The sequence below is a fragment of the Abramis brama genome (assembly GCF_963993115.1).
Source record: "Abramis brama genome assembly, chromosome: 25".
NCBI classification, from domain to species: Eukaryota; Metazoa; Chordata; class Actinopteri; order Cypriniformes; family Leuciscidae; genus Abramis; species Abramis brama.
The window spans coordinates 27,235,087-27,258,673 of record NC_139987.1 but is presented as its reverse complement, the minus strand read 5'-3'; the positions used below and the strand labels follow the sequence as shown (position 1 = coordinate 27,258,673).

Here is a 23,587-nt window from a genome sequence, read left to right as displayed (position 1 = left end):
CTCTCACTCTCTCACTCTCTCTCTCTCACACTCTCTCTCTCACTCTCTCTCACTCTCTCTCTCACTCTCTCTCACTCTCTCTCTCACTCTCTCTCTCACTCTCTCTCTCTCACACTCTCTCTCTCACACTCTCTCTCTCACTCTCTCTCACTCTCTCGATTCTCAACAACTATAGAAATGGTACGACTGGACAAAAAAACTGAGACTTTCCCTACAAAACATGCATCATCTTCCAGTTAATGTCTATACTGTATACTGACTTCATTTGAGGTTTACAAGCTTTACAGCAAATAAAATATTTCTTTATGTAATAAACCATGCAGATTCTCTTCCTGCTGTTCTCTTCTGAAAGTACTAGAGATGATCTTGCCATTTATGTATATTTTTTGCAATTTGGTCCATTCATTCACATTAATTGTTTTTAAAACAATAAACAGTGCAAATAATTGCAAAATTTACCTCATAATACTCTTATATCATGACTTTTTTATATCTGCAAAAAACAATAAATAAAATAAAATAACACAAGATAACCATTAAATGGTTTATCATACTAAATAAAAAAAAATTAAAAAATTATATATATATATATATATATATATATATATATATATATATATATATATATATATATATATATATATATATATATATATATATAAAAATAAAGATATAATAGAAACTAGAAAATAATAATAATAGTTTTTTTATTATAAAAATTTATAATCCAGTTTAATACAACTGATTATACAGTCGGTATATGAAAAAATATAAATGAAAAGAAATTAAATGAAAAAGATAACAAATAAATAAATAAATAATAATATATAGAAAATAATAATAATTGTGTTTTTAATTATAAAAAAGAAAATACATTATTAAATAAAAAAAATAAAATGAAATGTAATGAAAATCGAAATAAAAAAATAAAAAAAAATGAAATAAAATAAAAATAAAATAATATATTACTACTACTAGTAATTGATTACTACTCAGGTTTTACAGGGTTAAATGATGTGACACGTAACAGCTTCCCATAGTTTCCCAGAACGAGCGAAGTGTCTTTACTCGCACCCGTCCCAGCGCTTCTCAGGAGGACCACACACACACACACACACGCATGATGCCCTGACCAAACAAACACCAGCAAATCAGTCATGAGACCAGCGTCCGGATTCAATCACCCCCTCCTGCCCCATTCATCCCGTCAGACGAGAGCCGAGACCGTGGACACCCACGCTGCTCATTCACAGCCCAGAACCGCAGTAAACGCAGTAATACTCCACACACACACACACACACACTGAAGACCTGGCCAGTGTCTCTGATGATCTCTGACCCCCAGCATCCGGGACGGTCAGACGTACAGGGATCTGCACGCTAGGTCTGGCCTGACACTGAACAGCAGATCTTTATTGCCCATCTCAGATCCGGGCGGCCCATGTCTCACTCAGACTAATGATGCAGCGTAAAGATAAGGATTAAAGCGATAGTTCTCACAAAGATGAAATTTACCCCATGATTTACTCACCCTGAAGTCATCCTAGGTGTATATGACATTCTTCTTTCAGGCGAATACAATCAGAGTTATATTAAAAATGTCCTGGCTCTTCCAAGCTTTATAATGGGAATTAATGGCTATTTATGTTTTGAAGTCCATAAAAGTGCATCTATCCATGATAAAAGAGCATCCACAAGGCTCTGCGGGGGTTAATAAAGGCCTCCTGAAGTGAAGCGATGTGTTATTGTAAGAAAAATATCCATATTTAAAACTTTATCAAGTAAAATAACTAGCTTCCGGCAGACAGACGGATATTTTTCTTACACGAACACAATGATTCACTTCAGAAGGCCTTTATTAACCCTCCAGAGCAGTGTGGAGCACTTTATGATGGACAGATGCACTTTAATGATGGACAGATGCACTTTTATGATGGATAGATGCACTTTTATGATGGATAGATGCACTTTTATGATGGACAGATGCACTTTTATGATGGATAGATGCACGTTTATGATGGATAGATGCACTTTTATGATGGATAGATGCACTTTTATGATGGACAGATGCACGTTTATGATGACAGATGCACTTTTATGATGGATAGATGCACTTTTATGATGGACAGATGCACTTTTATGATGGACAGATGCACTTTTATGATGGATAGATGCACGTTTATGATGGATAGATGCACTTTTATGATGGATAGATGCACTTTTATGATGGACAGATGCACGTTTATGATGACAGATGCACTTTTATGATGGATAGATGCACTTTTATGATGGATAGATGCACTTTTATGATGGATAGATGCACTTTTATGATGGACAGATGCACTTTTATGATGGACAGATGCACTTTTATGATGGACAGATGCACGTTTATGATGGATAGATGCACTTTTATGATGGATAGATGCACTTTTATGATGGACAGATGCACTTTTATGATGGACAGATGCACGTTTATGATGACAGATGCACTTTTATGATGGATAGATGCACTTTTATGATGGACAGATGCACTTTTATGATGGATAGATGCACGTTTATGATGGACGGATGCACTTTTATGATGGATAGATGCACGTTTATGATGGATGGATGCACTTTTATGATGGATAGATGCACTTTTATGATGGATGGATGCACGTTTATGATGACAGATGCACTTTTATGATGGATAGATGCACTTTTATGATGGACAGATGCACTTTTATGATGGATAGATGCACTTTATGATGGATAGATGCAAGTTTATGATGGATAGATGCACTTTTATGATGGATAGATGATGGATAGATGCACTTTTATGATGGATGGATGCACTTTTATGATGGATAGATGCACTTTTATGATGGATAGATGATGGATAGATGCACGTTTATGATGGATGGATGCACTTTTATGATGGATAGATGCACTTTTATGATGGATGGATGCACGTTTATGATGACAGATGCACTTTTATGATGGATAGATGCACTTTTATGATGGACAGATGCACTTTTATGATGGATAGATGCACTTTATGATGGATAGATGCAAGTTTATGATGGACAGATGCACTTTTATGATGGATAGATGATGGATAGATGCACTTTTATGATGGATGGATGCACGTTTATGATGGATAGATGCACTTTTATGATGGACAGATGCACTTTTATGATGGACAGATGCACTTTTATGATGGATAGATGCACTTTATGATGGATAGATGCAAGTTTATGATGGACAGATGCACTTTTATGATGGATAGATGATGGATAGATGCACTTTTATGATGGATGGATGCACGTTTATGATGGATAGATGCACTTTTATGATGGACAGATGCACTTTTATGATGGACAGATGCACTTTTATGATGGACAGATGCACTTTTATGATGGACAGATGCACGTTTATGATGGACGGATGCACGTTTATGATGGATGGATGCACTTTTATGATGGATAGATGCACTTTATGATGGATAGATGCACTTTATGATGGATAGATGCACTTTATGATGGATAGATGCACGTTTATGATGGATAGATGCACTTTTATGATGGATAGATGCACTTTATGATGGATAGATGCACTTTTATGATGGACAGATGCACTTTTATGATGGACGGATGCACTTTTATGATGGACAGATGCACTTTTATGATGGATAGATTAGGGCTGGGGTAAACGATTATTAATTAAACGATTAGTTGGGCGACTGTTTTATTGATTAGTCGACTAATCTAACGACTAATTGGAATTAATTATCCTGTCTGTTATTCGCATATCTCTGTCGAACCGTTACTCCGATGGATTTCAAACTCGACAGGTGTCTCGCTACGGGCACGAGTAAGTGCAGTGCCAAGTTTGACATTGTTTGGATGAGAAATGCAAAAGATATCGGTAAATATATCGGTAAAAGAAGCACTTAGAAGGTTGTGGTTTAAAAATAAACATTCTGACATAAACACTCTGTCAGCTACACTGTTTACTTCTGAATATTATAGTATAAACGTAATAAATCCATTTTGATTAATTTGAGTAAAAAATGTGTTTTCTTTACCAAGAAAGTGGCAAGATGAAAACCACTATTTTCTGTTTCAAACTTTCACATAGCATCTTTAGGTTATAATAACATAAATAATTCAAATCCAGATTTAGATTTTCAAAGATTTATTATAAAAACGGATTATTTTTTCCCAAAAATGCAATAAATTCATGACACTTTTTTTTTCAAAATGCAATTAATCCATTGAATCAATATAAAAGTTATTTTTCATATTGAAACTGTTGAAAATACACAACAAAGTAAGTTGATCCACATATGACAGCCTCTGAACTCGGTCAATACTAATCTTATATACAGGCACGTACTGGACTAAACATCTAGGCTACATTCAATCAGCCATCGCTAAGAAATACCTTCTGAAATTTTTTGACGGCGATCAGCTGTAAAATGGTCCTGCTCGGTTTTCGTTGACTTTGAGTACAAGAATTGAAAGTTTTTTAAAAGATCCCCTGGGGTTCACGTGTCAGCATTCGACATAAGTTTGACGCTGTCGTGTGAGAACAAGCAACAGTCGGCATTTCTCTTCCTTCCGCGTGCCTCATCTTCTTAATCTCCTCACGTAAATGATTAGATTTCGATGGCGTACGTCGATGGCCCTACGGCAGAATCCACCACAGGTTCATCAATGCCGTCAAATGTATTAATTTTTTTGTTTGTTTGTTGATCAAAAAGTACAAAGTAGATAAGGAAAACTAGGATGCCGGGTGTATTCAAAGCGCCACCGTTACTGTTTACAATGCGTGGAATGGTGCGCTGTGATTGGTTGAGCGGATTTATCGCATTCTGCAGAGAAAGGAGACTGGCGTCTGTTGCGGTTTGGAAAGAAAGGGAGAGCACTTGGATAGATGCACTTTTATGATGGACAGATGCACTTTTATGATGGACAGATGCACTTTTATGATGGACAGATGCACTTTTATGATGGATAGATGCACTTTTATGATGGATAGATGCACTTTTATCATGGATGGATGCACTTATCATGGATGGATGCACTTATCATGGATGGATGCACTTTTATGATGGATAGATGCACTTTTATGATGGACGGATGCACTTTTATGATGGACGGATGCACTTTTATCATGGATAGATGCACTTTTATGATGGATAGATGCACTTTTATGATGGATAGATGCACTTATGGATGGATGGATGCACTTTTATGATGGATAGATGCACTTATGGATGGATGGATGCACTTTTATGATGGATAGATGCACTTTTATGATGGATAGATGCACTTTTATGATGGACAGATGCACTTTTATGATGGATAGATGCACTTATCATGGATGGATGGATGGATGCACTTTTATGATGGATAGATGCACTTTTATGATGGATAGATGCACTTTTATGATGGACAGATGCACTTTTATGATGGATAGATGCACTTATCATGGATGGATGGATGCACTTTTATGATGGATAGATGCTTTTTTATGGATTTCAAAACATAAACTGCCATTCACTGCCATTATAAAGCTTGGAAGAGCCAGGACATTTTTTAATATAACTCTGATTGTATTTGTCTGAAATAAGAATGTCATATACAATAGGATGGCTAAATCATGTAAATCATGGGCTAATTTTCAATTTTGGGTGAACTATCCCTTTAAGCCACAGATGTTGGGAAACGACACACTTACGCTTAAGTTCCTGTCCCAGATCTGTATGGTGCCGTCCTGGCAGCCGGCGGCGATGAGTTTTCCGTCTCGGCTGTAAGTGCAGCACGTGGGCGTCACTTTCTTGCCCTGCAGAGATCGAGGCTTGAACACTGACTTGTGCTTCTTCTCGGAGCTCAGATCCCACGTCCGCACAGTCCTGAGAACAAGACAAATCAGATCAGATCCAATATAAAATAAATCAAATAACAAAAAATAACAAACAAATAAAAAATAATTAAAAAAAACAAAAAAAAACTAATAATAAAATACATTTACATTTCTAGCTTTTAGAATTAGATACATTTAAATTAAAAATTTAAATTAAACTAAATGAAAAATAAAACAATACAATTAATTTATATTTTTGCATTTTGGCTCATTAATTCTCGTTAACAATAACATAATAACAAAAAGAATGCAATGAATTGCAAACGAAGCTTATAATAGTCTTATTTTGTGACTTTTCTTTTGATGTTTGTAAAATAAAACAAAATAAAATAGGTTATTTTAGATTTTACACTGTACATCATCATAAAGTAAACAAAAATGCCCTTAAAAAAAGTTTATATAACACAAATATAAAAAATAGGGTTAATATTAATAATAAAATGGTTTCCAGTTACATTTAAAAACTGATAAACCCATTCAATTTGCATTAAATAAAATAATAGATATTTTCAATAAAAATTAAGTATTAAAAAAAATTAAATCAAGTGCTGATCCTCACATACACAGCTGTGACACACTAGTAAAGACGTCAACGAGTTCACCTTTCCAAACTAATACACTTCACTAGCACTTCATAAAGAAGAAAAATGGCCATCATTTTCCTTATTTTGAAAACATTAACAGATAATTCAGGATGCTAGCCATAATTTTCACAGTAAAGGTGTCTGGTCTGTTGTGTTTCTGTGCTGTAGAAACATTCCTGCAGTAAATCATGCAAATAGTAATTTAAAGTGAAGAAAAGTGTAGAAAATGAAGTTTAAGAGCGGCTGAGAGACGAGAAACGAGAGAGGAATCAGAGAGAGAGAGAGAGAGAGAGAGAGAGAGAGAGACAGAGAGAGAGAGAGAGAGAGAGAGCGCGAGAGAGAGAGACAGAGAGAGAGAGAGAGAGAGAGAGAGAGACAGACAGAGAGAGAGAGAGAGAGAGAGAGAGAGAGACAGAGAGAGAGAGAGAGAGAGAGACAGAGAGAGAGAGAGAGAGAGAGAGACAGCAAGACGGAGAGAGAGAGAGAGAGAGAGACAGAGAGAGAGAGAGAGAGACAGACAGAGAGAGAGAGAGAGAGAGAGAGAGAGAGAGAGAGACAGAGAGAGAGAGAGAGAGAGACAGACAGAGAGAGAGAGAGAGAGAGAAACAGCAAGACGGAGAGAGAGAGAGAGAGAGACAGAGAGAGAGAGAGAGAGAGAGACAGACAGAGAGAGAGAGAGAGAAAGAGCAAGACGGAGAGAGAGAGAGAGAGAGATAATGTAAATAAATAAAATGATCTACAATAATTATTTATTGATCAGATAATGAATATATATTTTTTGATCAGATAATGATTTATTTATTAATCTATCAGATAATGATATTTATCTATTTATCTGTCAGATGATGATTTTATTTATCTAATCACATGCATTTTATCTATGATATTATGATATTTATCTATCAGATGATGATGTTATTTTTATTTATCCATCAGATAACGAGTATCTATTTATCTATCAGATTATGATTTTTAAAAGCTTTAAATGTTATTTATTTCTCTATTATTTCTCTATTAATTTAATTATATGAATGTGAATTAATTATGAATATGAATGTGAATTATGAATATAAATGAATGGAATCATCCTTATATGGGCCACTGACAGATTCAAACTAAAATAAATCTACAAATGATTCATTAATGAATTAATACAGAGTTCAAAAGCACCTCATCCAATCAGATTCCAGTGGCAGAAATATCTGCAGTATTAATATTTGAGTGATTTGACTCTGGATCCGTACGGACACCCGAGAGCTTTCTTCAGCCGTAAACGCAGAGGAACGAGAGAGGACAGTACATCAGCGTGACAGGCATATTTGAAGGATCCATGAAATCCCAATTTTCTTCCCGACATCTGCTGAACACATTACAGCTGTTGAGCGGGACACAGCGAGATACACACACAGATGAGCCAGATGAACGAGTAATGCGATTCCCAGATAACACACAGCGGTCACGGTGAAGGTGAAGGTGTAGACCGGAGGTCAGAGGTCAGAGGTCAAGCGAAGGCCGACAACATGATAATGCAGTTGTTCAGTGTCTTCAGACCGATTACATGCAACACCGCTGGACTAATTCAGATAAACGCTTCGGAACGACAATCAAAACACAACTTACTGCAGTTGGTCGCTTTTCATGTCAGTCAGACAGTCTCAGAATAAAACATATATATATGCATTCGGTATATTAACACTATATAAATATATAGTATAATAATTATATAAATAAAGAAATTCTAAATGTTAAATTACACTGTGTGTGTGTATATATATATATAAAATACTAAATTACCTATTATAAATAAAATATATATATAAAATTTGAAAAAAATTAAATAGAAAGTTTTTACCAAAAGTGACTTACAAATTAATTTATTTTAAGTATGCAATAACACGAGAAATAAGTATTAAAACGTATGTGAAAAATGTTATATAAAAATTCAAACATTAAAAATGTGTAATATTTTAATATAATATTGTAAATTATTTAAATATATAATGAATAAATTATTAAAAAATATAAATATATACAGAAAATATATAATATAAATTACAATCATATATAATAATAAATCATATAATATAATAATAATATAAGTGCATATAATAAATATAAAAATATATTCATAAAAATAAACTCAAAGTATATTTACTTTAGTATAAAAAAGTACGGGCTGTTTGTTGAGGCCTGAAAGATGATGGAAACCTGTTTCCTCACTGAAGTGACGGAGAAGAGCGTCTGTCATCAGAAGCGTCCATCTCACTTTATTCCTCATATCTACAGTCGTCCCGTCGAGGTGAGAAACGACCAGGAGAGGTCAAACATGTTTAGAGAGAGAGAGCGAACCAACAGGCCGGACATGTCCTACTCTGACCAGCTGTGACCTCAGGGGTCAAAGGTCACCCGAGCCGCACATAAACACACAGATAACCTCGATAGCGGATTCCAGCAGAGACACACTCACTGTGTTTAGACAAGACGCCGGTTCCAGGCCAAACAAACGTCAGACGAAACCGCCTGTCTGTCTGTCCGAGGATGGGAAACTCATCACATGACAAAGAGCAGATTAAAAAAACAGCAGATTAACATCACAGAACATAAACCAGCTCGTCTGCACATGGGGAACCACAGGGTTCACAGCTGGCCAGATGCGGATCAGAGGAACTATGGATGCTTAGTGCAGCCGTTCAAGAGGTTTCAGCAAATAAACGGGCAAAGTATCAATCAGATCTTGATAGTTTTGTGCAATTAAAGATTATATGGATATGGCAAGCCATTTTAACTTTTATTAATTTCCAGGATATGAATTCTTGATATCAACAATTCAATTTTCACTAGTTAAAATGATAGTTATTGATATCAGGAATTAGATTTCTACTAGTAACAATGGCAATTCTTGATATCAGCATTTACATTTTCACTAGTAAAAACTATAATTCTTGATATCTGTAATTGTATTTTCACTAGTGAAATGTCACCATAGGCTGCCATTCAAAATCAATTGTTGATATCAAGAATTGATTTCTTACTAGTTGAAATTCCAGTTTCACATATCAGAAATACAATTCTTACTAGTAAAAACCTTTATTCTTGATATCAACAATTGAATTGCTACTAGTAACAATGTTCATTTTTGATATCAAGAATTCTATTTTCACTAGTGACAATGTTAATTTCTGATATCATGAATGTGATTGTTACTAGTAAGAAAGCCATTTTAGATATCTGAAATTATATTGATATCAGAAATACATTTTCAGATATCAAAAATGAAAAAATTGACTAGTAGCAATTCAATTGTTGATATCAAGAATAGACATTTCAGCTGGTGACAATTGAATTATTGATATCAGTAATTCGCATTTTTACTAGTAACAATGTAATTATTGATATCAAAAATTATATTTCTACTAGTAAGAAATCAATTCTTGATATCAACAATTGATTTTGAATGGCAGCCTATGGTGACATTTCACTAGTGAAAATATAATTACAGATATCAACAATTAAATTGTTGATATCAACAATTACATTTTTGATATCAAGAATTCATATCCTGGAAATGAATAAAAGTTAAAATGGCTTGCCATATATGGAAGCTTGTTTCTGCCACAGAATAAAAAATTAAAAAGGTAATTGCAACTTTTTCTCTCACAATTCTGACTTTTTATCTCAGAATTGTGTGATATAGTCGCAATTGCATGTTAAAAAGTCAGAATTACGAGAAGTAAACTTGGAATTCTGACTTTTTTTTCTCAGAATTGCATGTTTATATCTCACAATTCTGACTTTATAACATGCAATTGTGAGATATAAAGTCCTAATTGCAAGTTATAAAGTCGCAATTGTAAGAAAAAAAAGTTTTTTTTTCCTTAGAATTGGACTTTATAACTTGCAATTGCAACTTTATATCTCACAATTGCATGTTATAAAGTCCAATTCTAAGAAAATAAAAACTTGCATATATAACTTGCAATTACGACTTTCTCACAATTCTGAGAAAAGAAGTCAGAATTGAAAGATATAAAGTCGCAAGTGCGAGAAAAAAAGCCAGAATTGCGAGTTTATATCGCAATTGCAACTTTATATCTCGCAATTCTGATTTTGTCTCACAATTCTGACTTTATAACAGTTCTTGTTATAGTTCAGTTCAGGCTTTATGACTTTAAGTCAGAATTGTGAGAAAAATTGTATTATTTTCCTTAGAATTGGACTTTATAACTTGCAATTGCGACTTTCTCACAATTCTGAGAAAAGATGTCAGAATTGAAAGAGATATAAAGCCTCAGTTGCAAGAAAGTTTATCTCGCAATTGCAACTTTATCTCACGCAATTCTGAGTTTATGTCTCGCAATTTTGAATAAACACTCAATTGTGAGATAAAAAGTTGCAATTATCTTTTAAAACGTTTTATTCTGTGGCAGAAATAAGCTTCCATTAGATCCTCACGGATAGGAATGGGAATATTCCTCATCGCAGGTGTGCGACACTAATACATCACTGAAGGGGGTGAATGTCAGATTCAGCTCACTGACTGCTGTACGAGTGATGTGTACATGAGTGAAACTGCTTCTCAAACAAGAACAAATGCAGGGCGGGGCTTGAGTTAGACCGAGGGGAATTGATTGGATGACTGGATGGTTGTGGTTTGCTATTGGTGGATCTCATGTGAGTGACAGGTTGCTCCGCCCACATCATCAGAGAACAGCGTTTATTTGAAATAGAACATTTTAAATGTCTTTACTGTCACTTTTGATCAATTGAATGCATCCTCGCTGAATAAAGGTATTCATTTCTTCTGAACGCCAGGGTACCCATCAACATTGTTTTTAATATTGAAGCTGAAGTTAATATATAATTGTTGGATGGCAGACGCAGCACCTGCTTCCTCTGTCATGTTTACACAGAAATCATATTCCAGACCATGACATTAGCGCTCACGTGGCATAAAGAAACCAGGTCGTCATGGTAACTCATGGCTATCGGTGCAAAGACATCCCAGAACGAACGCATCCGAACATGAGAGGTAAACAACCCGGGAAATATTTTCCGATGACGTGCGGCGAGTTTGAAGCATTAACACTGACGTCTGCAATTAGCAATGGCTGTGATTTATGAAGCAGCTTCCCTGAAAAAACACATCATATATTTATGAACAGACATTGTAGACAAAAGTGACACACGTTTCTTTTTTGTGGACTACGCCATTCAAATATGGATTCATACGATCCCAGTTAGGAATGGGACAGGATTAATTAGTACATTTTTTGTTTCAATGTTTTGTTTCCATTCCATGTCTTGCATAAATAAATTAATAATAGATTTTTAAGAAAGTTAAAAACTATTTCTTTAATTTTATATAAAATGTAAAAGAAGTATAACATTTTAAATAATAATAAGAACCTGTATAAATAAATAATACAAATATGAACAAACAAACAAATAAACACACTTTAAATGGTCTGTGAATTCTCCAGTTATCTGAGGACTTCGATGTGCAATAAAAGTGTTTGTCTACTTATTTATTGAATATCTGTCAGTTGTGTGATTAGCGTCCACATATCCCTAAACACACATCTTATAGTCAATTAATTGTTCGGATTCAAATTTAAAGATATACAAACAAAAACACACCAAAGACGCCAATATAGTGAAGATTCACAATTCTCTTTTCCAATTTCGATACCACAGCTAAAACTACTAACCTAACTAATAGGCTATAAATGTAAATATAGTCTGCATTGTCTTCAGTGCATTAATTAAACATAACATTAAAGTTACAAAAGTTATTCACTTAAGAGCAGTGAGAGATTTTGTCTTTTGTTGTTTATTAACATTACACGGACAGCATCAGGTTTATTAGGCTGCTGTCACTTTAAGAGCGAATGCACGGATCTAATATACTGATACTGATACACACGCCTTTTATTTCTCAACTGTTTACGTTCACCTAAGACATAACCGACTGTGTTTACTAGGATACTCACTGAGATGGGCATTTCTTGCAATAATTTTGTGAGAAAGTGTCCGTTCAAGAGCAAGAAGATGTAAAAGAGCTCAATTTCGCCTGAGACATGGATTTCTGTGCGCTTGCTTCGGATGTTTAAACGAATTACACCATATCCTAACCAGACGCGATGCGAAAAGATTCCAGCGACAAATAATTTGTCTGTCCACACTAGACGCAACGCGACTGTGAGATGCGTTAAAATCAATCAAAACCCACAGCCAATCAGAACAGTGTGTGGGCGGAGTCAGCCAATCAGAATAGCGTGTGGGCGGAGTCAGCCAATCAGAACAGCGTGTGGGCAGAGTCAGCCAATCAGAACAGCGTGTGGGCGGAGTCAGCCAATCAGAACATCGTGTGGGCGGAGTCAGTCAATCAGAACAGCATGCGGGCGGAGCCAGCCAATCAGAACAGTGTGTGGGCGGAGTCAGCCAATCAGAACAGCGTGTGGGCGGAGCCAGCCAATCAGAACAGCGTGTGGGCGGGGTCAGCCAATCAGAACAGCGTGTGGGCGGAGTCTCGTGGCACTCGCAAGTAAATGGATAAGTAGCTACATAATCAAATTCACAAATATTACACAATTTAAACATTATTAAAAACACATAGGCTGAGTTTGTCAAATCTGAGTCTGACAATCTTTGTCAAAGAATACACTTGTTTGTTCACAGTTTGAACGTTCTTGTTTCCATTCGTTTAATTTCAAGATCTGAGGTGAATTATCCATTGTTGCTTTTACAGCTTCAAAGCTGGAGCACTAAATGATATTCAGGGTCACATTACACGCTTTTAACATTAAATAAAGCACATAAACAGTCCCTGAGATCATCATCGCCACACTTTGTGTTTGTTGTTCCAGCGCGACGTCACAGAAAAATAAGACGCGGCTGGTTAGGACAAACTCTCTGATTAACATGGAAAATAACCTTTTATCGCGTGTCGTGTGTAGTTAGCACACGGTGTTAAGCTCCCTTTCACGTCTCCTTGTGCTTGAATATTTAAATAAGTGTTAAACTTTCGTGACGATGCAGCGCTGTTCTCGGCTGTTTCGGGGAATCTGGCTGTTAAAGTATAACATATAAAGCCACTTAAATGAACGAACTGACTCGAAAAAAGATTCGTTCATTCTGATGAATGAAATCGAACAAGAGAGTCAGTAAAATGATCCGAACTTCCCATCACTAGCAGCAAGATATGATATAGCTTAGCGAGATTATCAAATCAAATGCTGTGATTTAAGTATATAGTCATTTGCGTGTTTCAGAGCGAAGCGCGGCACTGCATTCTCATGATCTGCGCTTTCAGCGTCTCAAGAACGAGTTTAATGCGCATGTATTTACACATTCGCATAATTTACAACATTTTTACCGGCATAAATGTACCGCATTTCACCAGTATTCTTCCAAAATAAAAGCTTGACATTTATAAATGGTTAAAGCTCAAGAGTTTGAACATTCGAAAGACTAAATATTAGTCTAAATAGTACTTATATATAGTATTATCATATATAAAATATGATATATAGTATATATATATATATAATAGGATTATCCTCAAATATTCGTTTTTATTTTACAGAACAGTTGTGATTTAAAACAGTAAAAAATGTCTTTTTGTAATTAGAATTAAAACATCATAATACTCCTCATTATTACCACATTATTCCATTTGATTGGGTTCCTAAAACACCAGTGTGAATATAACGGACTCTGAGACACTATTGTTTTTTGCATATTTCATAGTTGATAGGTTAGAGTCCACTTTAAAGTCCACTACAAAGTGAAAATAAAACACTTCCTATCAGAGAACCGTGAACATGCGAGTGTGTGTGACTGAAAATCTCAGCGGGAGCTTCAGGACTTTCACATGTCAGGGGTTCGGCTGGCTAAACGTTTGGGAATCCCTGACACAGACTAAGCGTTTAAAGCCAGCTCCGACAGAAAGCAGAAACACGTGGACGGGCCCCTAGCGCTCGTTACGGGGCCTCTTCACCTCACGCCACCCGCACAATCAGATCGGCTCCTCCTGCGGGATTGTGTTCGGAGACATTAGAAGCGGAAAACTCCCAGATACATGGGAGAAAGGGCAGGTTTAAAAGAAAGTCGTGAGGCCCCAAGAGCCTTTGTGTGCTTGTGTGTGTGTGTGTGTGTGTGTGTGTGTGTGTGTGTGTGTGTGTGTGAGAGAGAGAGTGAGTGAGTGAGTGTGTGTGAGTTAGAGTATGTGTATATGTGGGTGGGTGGGTGTGTGTGTGTGTGTGTGTGTGTGTGTGTGTGTGTGTGTGTGAGAGAGAGAGAGGGAGCGTGTTTGTGTGTGGGCGTGCGTGCGTGTGTGAGTAATGTGTGTATGTGGGTGTGTGTGTTAGAGTATTTGTGTATGTCGATGGGTGTGTGTGTGTGTGAGTTAGAGTATGTGTATGTATGTGTGAGTAAGAGTATGTGTGTATGTGGGGGTGTATGTGTGTGTGAGTTAGAGTGTGTGCGTGAGTAAGAGTGTGTGCGTGTGTGTTTGTGAGAGAGTTAGAGAGTGTGTGCGTGTGTGTGAGAGTGTGTGTGCGTATTAGAGAGTGTGTGTGTGTGTGTGTGTGTGTGTGAGTGAGAGAGAGAGTGTGTGTGTGTGTGTGAGTCTGGTTATGTGTGTGCGTGTGTGGTTGTGCGAGTGTGTGTGAGAGTTAGAGAGTTAGAGAGTGTGTGTGTGTCTGAGTTAGAATGTGTGAGAGAATGAGTGTGTGTGTGTGGTTGTGCGTTTGAGGTTGTGCGTGCGTGCGTGTGTGTGTGTGTGGTTGTGTGTATGTGTGTGTGGTTGTGTGCGTGTGTGTGTGTGTGTGTGTTAACACATCAGTGATCATGAAGAGCTAGTCTTGTTTTATTTCAGGGGCCGAGAGCGTTTCGAAGGTGAAAGCAACAAATGAATGAAGCCGTGTGTCGACGGGACGCTCTTCATCTGAGCCGAGACTCTTAATGAGCTTTTATTAATCGCCCTCACGCTGATCAGTGTGTCTGAATGCTCTTAATGGTTAAACACGGTCTGCTCCGGTGGACAACAGGGGCTCATTCAGGAGCACGTTTGTGACGGAGACATGGAAGACTTGCTCTGAGAAGAGGAATGCACTGTTCATGAACCTGATGCATATCCCACACGATGTCCCGACTTGTTCACGGGCCACACGGACGCCAAACCAACAACGTTCAGACCATGACAACCGTTCACAGGCCGAGTTCAGCACGCGGAGGACACATATTACGACATTTCATATCAAAAACTGGGTGAGAAACAGTGTTGGGTGTAATGCATTACTGAGTAATTAATTACTGTAATTTAATTACTTTTCGTTAGAAAAAGTAAAAGGGATTACTATTAAAATAAAATTTTACTTTATTAAAACATTTTTTTTAACTTAAATATTTTAAGAAGTGCAGCTACAGAATGCTAAAAAATAGTTTTCATAGGTCTCATTTTTTTAAATGTATATAAAATGTTACATTATATTAAATATTATATTTATAGTTTATAAACATTTTATTATAAATAATGATGAGAAATAAATAAATAAAGCATTAAATAAAATAAATAAAATGCATAAATAAAATAAATGATAAAGATTTCAGTCAATAAAGATGTGAAATTTATATTATCTTAAGGTGAGACACTACTGGTGAATAGGGTAAAAATTTTAACTTGCAGATATCACCATGAAACTTTCCCAGTTGATTACCTACATTAAGTTGAGAAAAAAATGTATTACAAGTTTTCTGTAATTTAATGTTTAAATATGCAAATTAGGCAATATCTAATTAAATATGCGCTAATTTGTATATATTTAAAAAAACGAAATCTGAGTATTGGATAAAGCCAGATTAAAATTTATTTTTTCATTGTGTTCACATATTAGATGGGGAAAAAATTACAGAGGGATTTATGGATATCTACTTTTGTTATCCTGTAAATCAGAATATACTGTCAATAGCCTTAAAAAAATGATTTTCGCCATGTTTTTTGTAATAAAATGTTATATAAATCAGGCTAGGAATAATATATTTACAAATACCTCTGTAAATGTCTTCATAATATAACTAGGTACAAGACTGGAAGGTTTGGTGTATATCGGTGCTACTGAAGTGGAGATTTCAGACTTGGAGTATGAGAGGAAGGTCATTTTGAGAAAACGGGCTTTAAAGATTTATCATCAGCCAATGAGATTGCGCATTCAGTCCTTTTACTTTCACGATTGGTTGCTGATAAAAAGGAAATGCCCATATTTGGATCCGACAGCATTGTACAGGAGAGAGAGAGCTTTCCAGCCGTGCCTGTGATGACAGAGAGCAGACAGAGATCGCGGATCGGCGGGATGATTTACAACGACAACTTTTGTTGAATTTACGCAAAATCTACAGACGCAAACAGACAAAGTGTAATAAAATAAAGACCTAAATGTGTATTTCTGACTTTTTTTCACCACAGTCTGAAAGAAGACATGTTATTGAAGACAAATATCCAAAAATCTCAAAATTGACCAGTAAAAAAAAACAATGTTTTTGCCTGCCGTGTCTCGCCTTAAATAAAAAAATGCTTTATTTTTTAGAAGTGCAGCTACAGTATACTAAAAGTTGTCTCATTTTTTAAATATATATAAAATGTTATATTACAATAAATAGTATTTATAGCTTATACAAATTTAATTATAAATAAATAAACGAGATTTCAATCAATAAAGATGTGAAATTGATTAATTATGAATAAATAAATCAATAAAATGCATAAATAAAATAAATTATAAATAAATAATTTCATAAAGATTTCAATCAATAAAGATATGAAATTAATAAATAAATATAATATAATGTATAAATGAATACATTTTACTTTAATATTTTTAGCAGTGGTGCTTTAAAGAGGTTTTTAGCCTTTTTTTAGCCCCATAAAGTTTAATCTCTAAATTTAACGCCAATTTTAATCAATTCACTATCATCAACAATACATTTCAAGACAATAAAAGTCAGATAAAAAAAAATAAAAAAAAATTGAAATTTTTGCAAAAAAATAAATAAAAATAATGAGTGAAGATGATGATGTCACTGGTGAGCAGCGAGGTCTTATCCAATCACAGAAGAGATGTGTTTAACTGCTTGCATATCAGAGAGGTTTGGCCAAACCCCCCCGAGGTTCACTAACTCAGATAAGACCAGCAATTTAGCAAAGATCCCGAGCATATGGGATTTTTCCTAATCCTCCTTCAGGACAACAGCCGAAACAAACGAGTGCGTTTCTAAAAATACAGCTCTGCAAAACGAACATCTTAAAAACATTTACAAATAAAGTCCTTCTGTAACGGTCTCTGGGTTTCTGCCACGGATAAGACAGAAATCGCCCACATTTCACCATCACCTCTTAAAACAAATATAAATTTTATGACTACTCGTACACACATCGCTGCCACAAATTCATACGCACGTATTAAAACTGATGCATCCCGCCATTACAGCTCCTGCAGTGTTTATTCTGCACCAGAAACACAAATATTATAGCAATAACATGATGGAGAATTCTGAATGTGAGTGAGCAGTCTCTGGAACAGGTGGCAGATCTCCAGAGCCTTCAGTGTGGAGCCAGAAACCTGCTCTTACTCCAGCGTGGCATGATGGGAATCTGCGGCATTCGGCCTCGAGCGCAGCGCTCCTCGCGAGGATTTTCAGGCATTATGGGTAAAAGAACAATGCAGTGGAGAGGTCACACAGAGGTCACCGCTATTCATCATCCGACAAGATGAGAATATCGTCCAATGAAACTTTCAGAAAAGTTTTCATGCATTTCTTCTGTGGAGGTGCAGATCTTCATTATATTTTGCATTGAGAAAACTACACTTATGAAACATTTAAAATTTAAAGAGATTTAAATTATGTATATTTTCATGTTAATGCATGATTGTTCAAAAGTTAGGCTGGACTTTTATTCAGAAAGGATGCATTAAAATGATTAAAAATGACAGTGAATACATTTAGAATGTTTCAAAAGATTTAAAAAAAAATGCTGATAATACACTGATAATAATCATAAATGTTTCTTGAGCGTTAAATCATCATATTAGAGTGATTTCTGAAGTATCATGTGACACTGAAGACTGGAGTAATGATGCTGAAAATTCAGCTTTGATCGCAGGAATAAAATACATATTAAAATATATTAGAATAGAAAATAGCTGTTTTACACTGCAAAAATAATTTCAAAATTTTTACTGTATTTTTTTTTATTAAATAAATGCAACTTTGGTGAGTGAATGTTGGAGCTGTACTTCTACAGCAAATGCTTGTTGTGCAAAATAAGACACTATAGAAGGTCTGGCTTTCAATAGAGGCTCCAGGCTGGTCAGATGAAGAATAGCGCAGATCTTTAGCGGGTGATGTGTGCTATTATCAGCACTCAAAGCTGCGGCGCTGTGACCGATCAATGACCGTACGGGCTCTACAAGAGAAGAGATCCATTCAGCTCAGACCACACCCTGTTAAAGGAGCGGTTCGCCCAAAAATGAAAGTTCTGTCAGTGATTACTCTCCCTCATGTTGTTCCAACGCCGTAAGAGACGGCGTTGTGAGACGGCGTCTCACTCCTCCAAAGGCTTCTGGGTAATTGAAACTTGCCGGCACAGAAAGTTATTAAAGACATCGTTAAAATAGTCCAAGTGACTACAGTGGCTCAACCTTAAGTTCATCAAGCGACGAGAATACTTTTTGTGAGCAAAAAACAACGACTTTATTCAACTCTTCATGTTCTTCTGTGTTTCTCTGAGTGAGTTCACGTAGTGTAGCTTCTGGGTTGTACGTCAGAATGCAGGCTCACTATTGGCCGACGCTGGTCATGTGTGTGATGCACTTTTATGATGGATAGATGCACTTTTATCATGGATGATGCACTTTTATCATGGATGATGCACTTTTATGATGGACAGATGCACTTTTATCATGGATAGATGCACTTTTATGATGGATAGATGCACTTTTATCATGGATAGATGCACTTTTATGATGGATAGATGCACTTTTATCATGGATAGATGCACTTTTATGATGGACAGATGCACTTTTATCATGGACAGATGCACTTTTATCATGGATAGATGCACTTTTATGATGGATAGATGCACTTTTATCATGGATAGATGCACTTTTATGATGGAGAGATGCACTTTTATCATGGACAGATGCACTTTTATCATGGATAGATGCACTTTTATGATGGATAGATGCACTTTTATCATGGACAGATGCACTTTTATGATGGATAGATGCACTTTTATGATGTATAGATGCGCTTTTATGATGGATGATGCACTTTTATGATGGACAGATGCACTTTTATGATGGATAGATGCACTTTTATGATGGATAGATGCACGTTTATGATGGACAGATGCACTTTTATGATGGATAGATGCGCTTTTATGATGGATAGATGCGCTTTTGTGATGGATAGATGAACTTGGATAGATGCACTTTTATGATGGACAGATGCACTTTTATGATGGATAGATGCACGTTTATGATGACAGATGCGCTTTTATGATGGATAGATGCGCTTTTATGATGGATGATGCACTTTTATGATGGACAGATGCACTTTTATGATGGATAGATGCGCTTTTATGATGGATAGATGCGCTTTTGTGATGGATAGATGAACTTGGATAGATGCACTTTTATGATGGATAGATGCACTTTTATCATGGATAGATGCACTTTTATGATGGATGATGCACTTTTATGATGGACAGATGCACTTTTATGATGGATAGATGCGCTTTTATGATGGATAGATGCGCTTTTGTGATGGATAGATGAACTTGGATAGATGCACTTTTATGATGGATAGATGCACTTTTATCATGGATAGATGCACTTTTATGATGGATGATGCACTTTTATGATGGACAGATGCACTTTTATGATGGATAGATGCGCTTTTATGATGGATAGATGCGCTTTTGTGATGGATAGATGAACTTGGATAGATGCACTTTTATGATGGATAGATGCACTTTTATCATGGATAGATGCACTTTTATGATGGATAGATGCACGTTTATGATGACAGATGCGCTTTTATGATGGATAGATGCGCTTTTATGATGGATAGATGATCTTGGATAGATGCACTTTTATGATGGATAGATGCACTTTTATCATGGATAGATGCACTTTTATGATGTATAGATGCGCTTTTATGATGGACAGATGCACTTTTATGATGGATAGATGCACTTTTATGATGTATAGATGCACTTTTATGATGGATAGATGATCTTGCATAGATGCACTTTTATGATGGATAGATGCACTTTTATGATGGATAGATGCACTTTTATGATGGATAGATGCACTTTTATGATGGACAGATGCACTTTTATGATGGATAGATGCACTTTTATGATGTATAGATGCGCTTTTATGATGGACGATGCACTTTTATGATGGACAGATGCACTTTTATGATGGATAGATGCACTTTTATGATGTATAGATGCACTTTTATGATGGATAGATGATCTTGGATAGATGCACTTTTATGATGGATAGATGCACTTTTATGATGTATAGATGCACTTTTATGATGGATAGATGCACTTTTATGATGGACAGATGCACTTTTATGATGGATAGATGCACTTTTATGATGTATAGATGCACTTTTATGATGGACGATGCACTTTTATGATGGACAGATGCACTTTTATGATGGATAGATGCACTTTTATGATGGATAGATGCGCTTTTATGATGGATGATGCACTTTTATGATGGATGATGCACTTTTATGATGGATAGATGCACTTTTATGATGGATGATGCACTTTTATGATGGACAGATGCACTTTTATGATGTATAGATGCGCTTTTATGATGTATAGATGCGCTTTTATGATGTATAGATGCGCTTTTATGATGTATAGATGCGCTTTTATGATGGATGATGCACTTTTATGATGGACAGATGCACTTTTATGATGGATGATGCACTTTTATGATGGATAGATGCACTTTTATGATGGATGATGCGCTTTTATGATGGATGATGCACTTTTATGATGGATGATGCACTTTTATGATGGATAGATGCACTTTTATGGACTTCAAAACAAACACTGCCATTATAAAGCTTGGAAGAACCAGGACATTTTTTAATATAACTCCTATTATATTCGTCTGAAAGAAGAATGTCATATACACCTAGGATGACTTGAGGGTGAGTGTAAATCATGGTCTAATTTTAATTTTTGGGTGAACTATCCCTTTAACCTCCACCCTGAGATTGAGCCGAGCGCCACACCAGCGGATCACAGGACACATGTGTTCCCGATACACATCTGCAGCTGTTCCTCAACCTAAACGCTTTCCTCCTCTGAAAGCGCCTGCGACATGCGCTGAAACGTGCCAAGGGAAGCCTTCCAGAATCTATATTACAACTGAATAAAACAGAGCCACATCTGTGCGTCCAGTGAACACGACTCAAACATTCACCGGCGACGCCCCCAAACACAGTAAAACCTGCTCGCTTTTATAGGGGAACACAACGAGGGCAGAATCTGACGCAGGGCAAAGGTTTACACGCATGGAACATTTCACAGGCCTGTAGTTTCGAGCCTGTGAACACTGAAACATCTGAATGGAAAACACTGGTAGAAATGCATTCGGCTGAATGTATTTACTGCAGCGCCACATGCAGCGCGTCATCATGACAAAATTAATTATATTCTACTTGAGATGTTAAACATTAAAATCTTATCAAAAAGACTGATTCTTATTAATAAATTATTCTTATGGACAGATTCTTGAATTGGTCAAAAAGACAGAGAGAGCTACACTGAATCTCTGACTCTGAACCAGGACTCACTTACTGACCGGATAATTGAAGGAAAAAAAAAAAAGGAAAAAAACCCAACAAATTCTTCTAAACAAATGATTCTTATGGAAAAAATAAAAAAATGTTTAGTTTACTGTCTTAAATGCTATTTTAATTTGTGAAAAACATTTAAATGTGATCAAAAAGACTGATTCTTATGATTCAATTATTCTTGGATTCAAAAAGACAGAGAGAGCTTTTGTTTGAATCAGACCAACAAATGACTCTCTGAATCTGAACCAGGACTCACTTACTGATTGGATGACTGCCATAATGCTATTTAATTCAATTAAAACAATGAGATGTGATGAAACAGACTGATCCCTATGAACAATTGGCTCTTATGAACAGATTCTTGAAATGGTCAAAAAAACAGTTTGACAAATGACTCACTGAATCTGAATCAGACTCACTGGATGACTGCAATTAATGGAAAACATTAAAATGCTATTAAAAGGATTGATCTTATAACCTAGACTCTTTTGAACAGAGAGAGCTATTGTTTGAATCAGACTAACAAATGACTCACTGAATCTCTTAATCTGAACCAGGACTCACTTACTGACTGGATAATTGAAGGAAAAAAAGAAAAAATACAGATTCTTCTAAACAAATGACTCTTATGGAGTGATTCTTGAAAAGACCATTCTGACAAATGATTCCCTGAATCTGAATCAGACTCACTGAACAGATGACTGCCATAAACGCTGTTTAATTAAATAAAATTAAAAACAAATGAAATGTGATCAAAAAGACTTGATTTTTAAGAATAAATTATCCTTATGTACCAATTTTTGAATTAGTCAAAAAACAAATTGGTCTGACAAACGACTTGCTGAATCTGAATCAGACTCACTTACTGACTTGAATGACTGCCATAACGCTATTTAATTCGATAAAAATGATAATATGTGATTAAACATACTGGCTCTTATAAACAGATTCTTGTATTAGTAAAAAAAAAAAAACAGTTTGACAAATGACTCACTGAATCTGAATCAGACTAGATGACTGCCATTAATGGAAAACATTAAAATGCGATTAAAAAGACTTATGAACAGATTCTTAATTTGGTCAAAAAGACAGAGTGCTATTGATTGAATCAAACTAACAAATGACTCACCAAATCTGAACCAGGACTCGCTTACTGACTGGATAAAATACTGATTCTTATGAACAAATGATTCTTGTGGAGTGAT

General features: G+C 35.7%; 1 protein-coding gene across 1 annotated transcript in view; it reads right to left on the bottom strand.

The window, feature by feature from the left end:
- The window catches only part of wdr70 (WD repeat domain 70), a 91,271-nt gene that overhangs the window by 51,403 nt on the left and 16,281 nt on the right, over positions 1-23,587 (bottom strand). Inside the window, exon 10 of the mRNA XM_084103925.1 lies at positions 5,725-5,899. Coding sequence (XP_083960051.1) covers positions 5,725-5,899 — 175 coding nt within the window. The remainder of the gene's footprint in view (positions 1-5,724; positions 5,900-23,587) is intronic.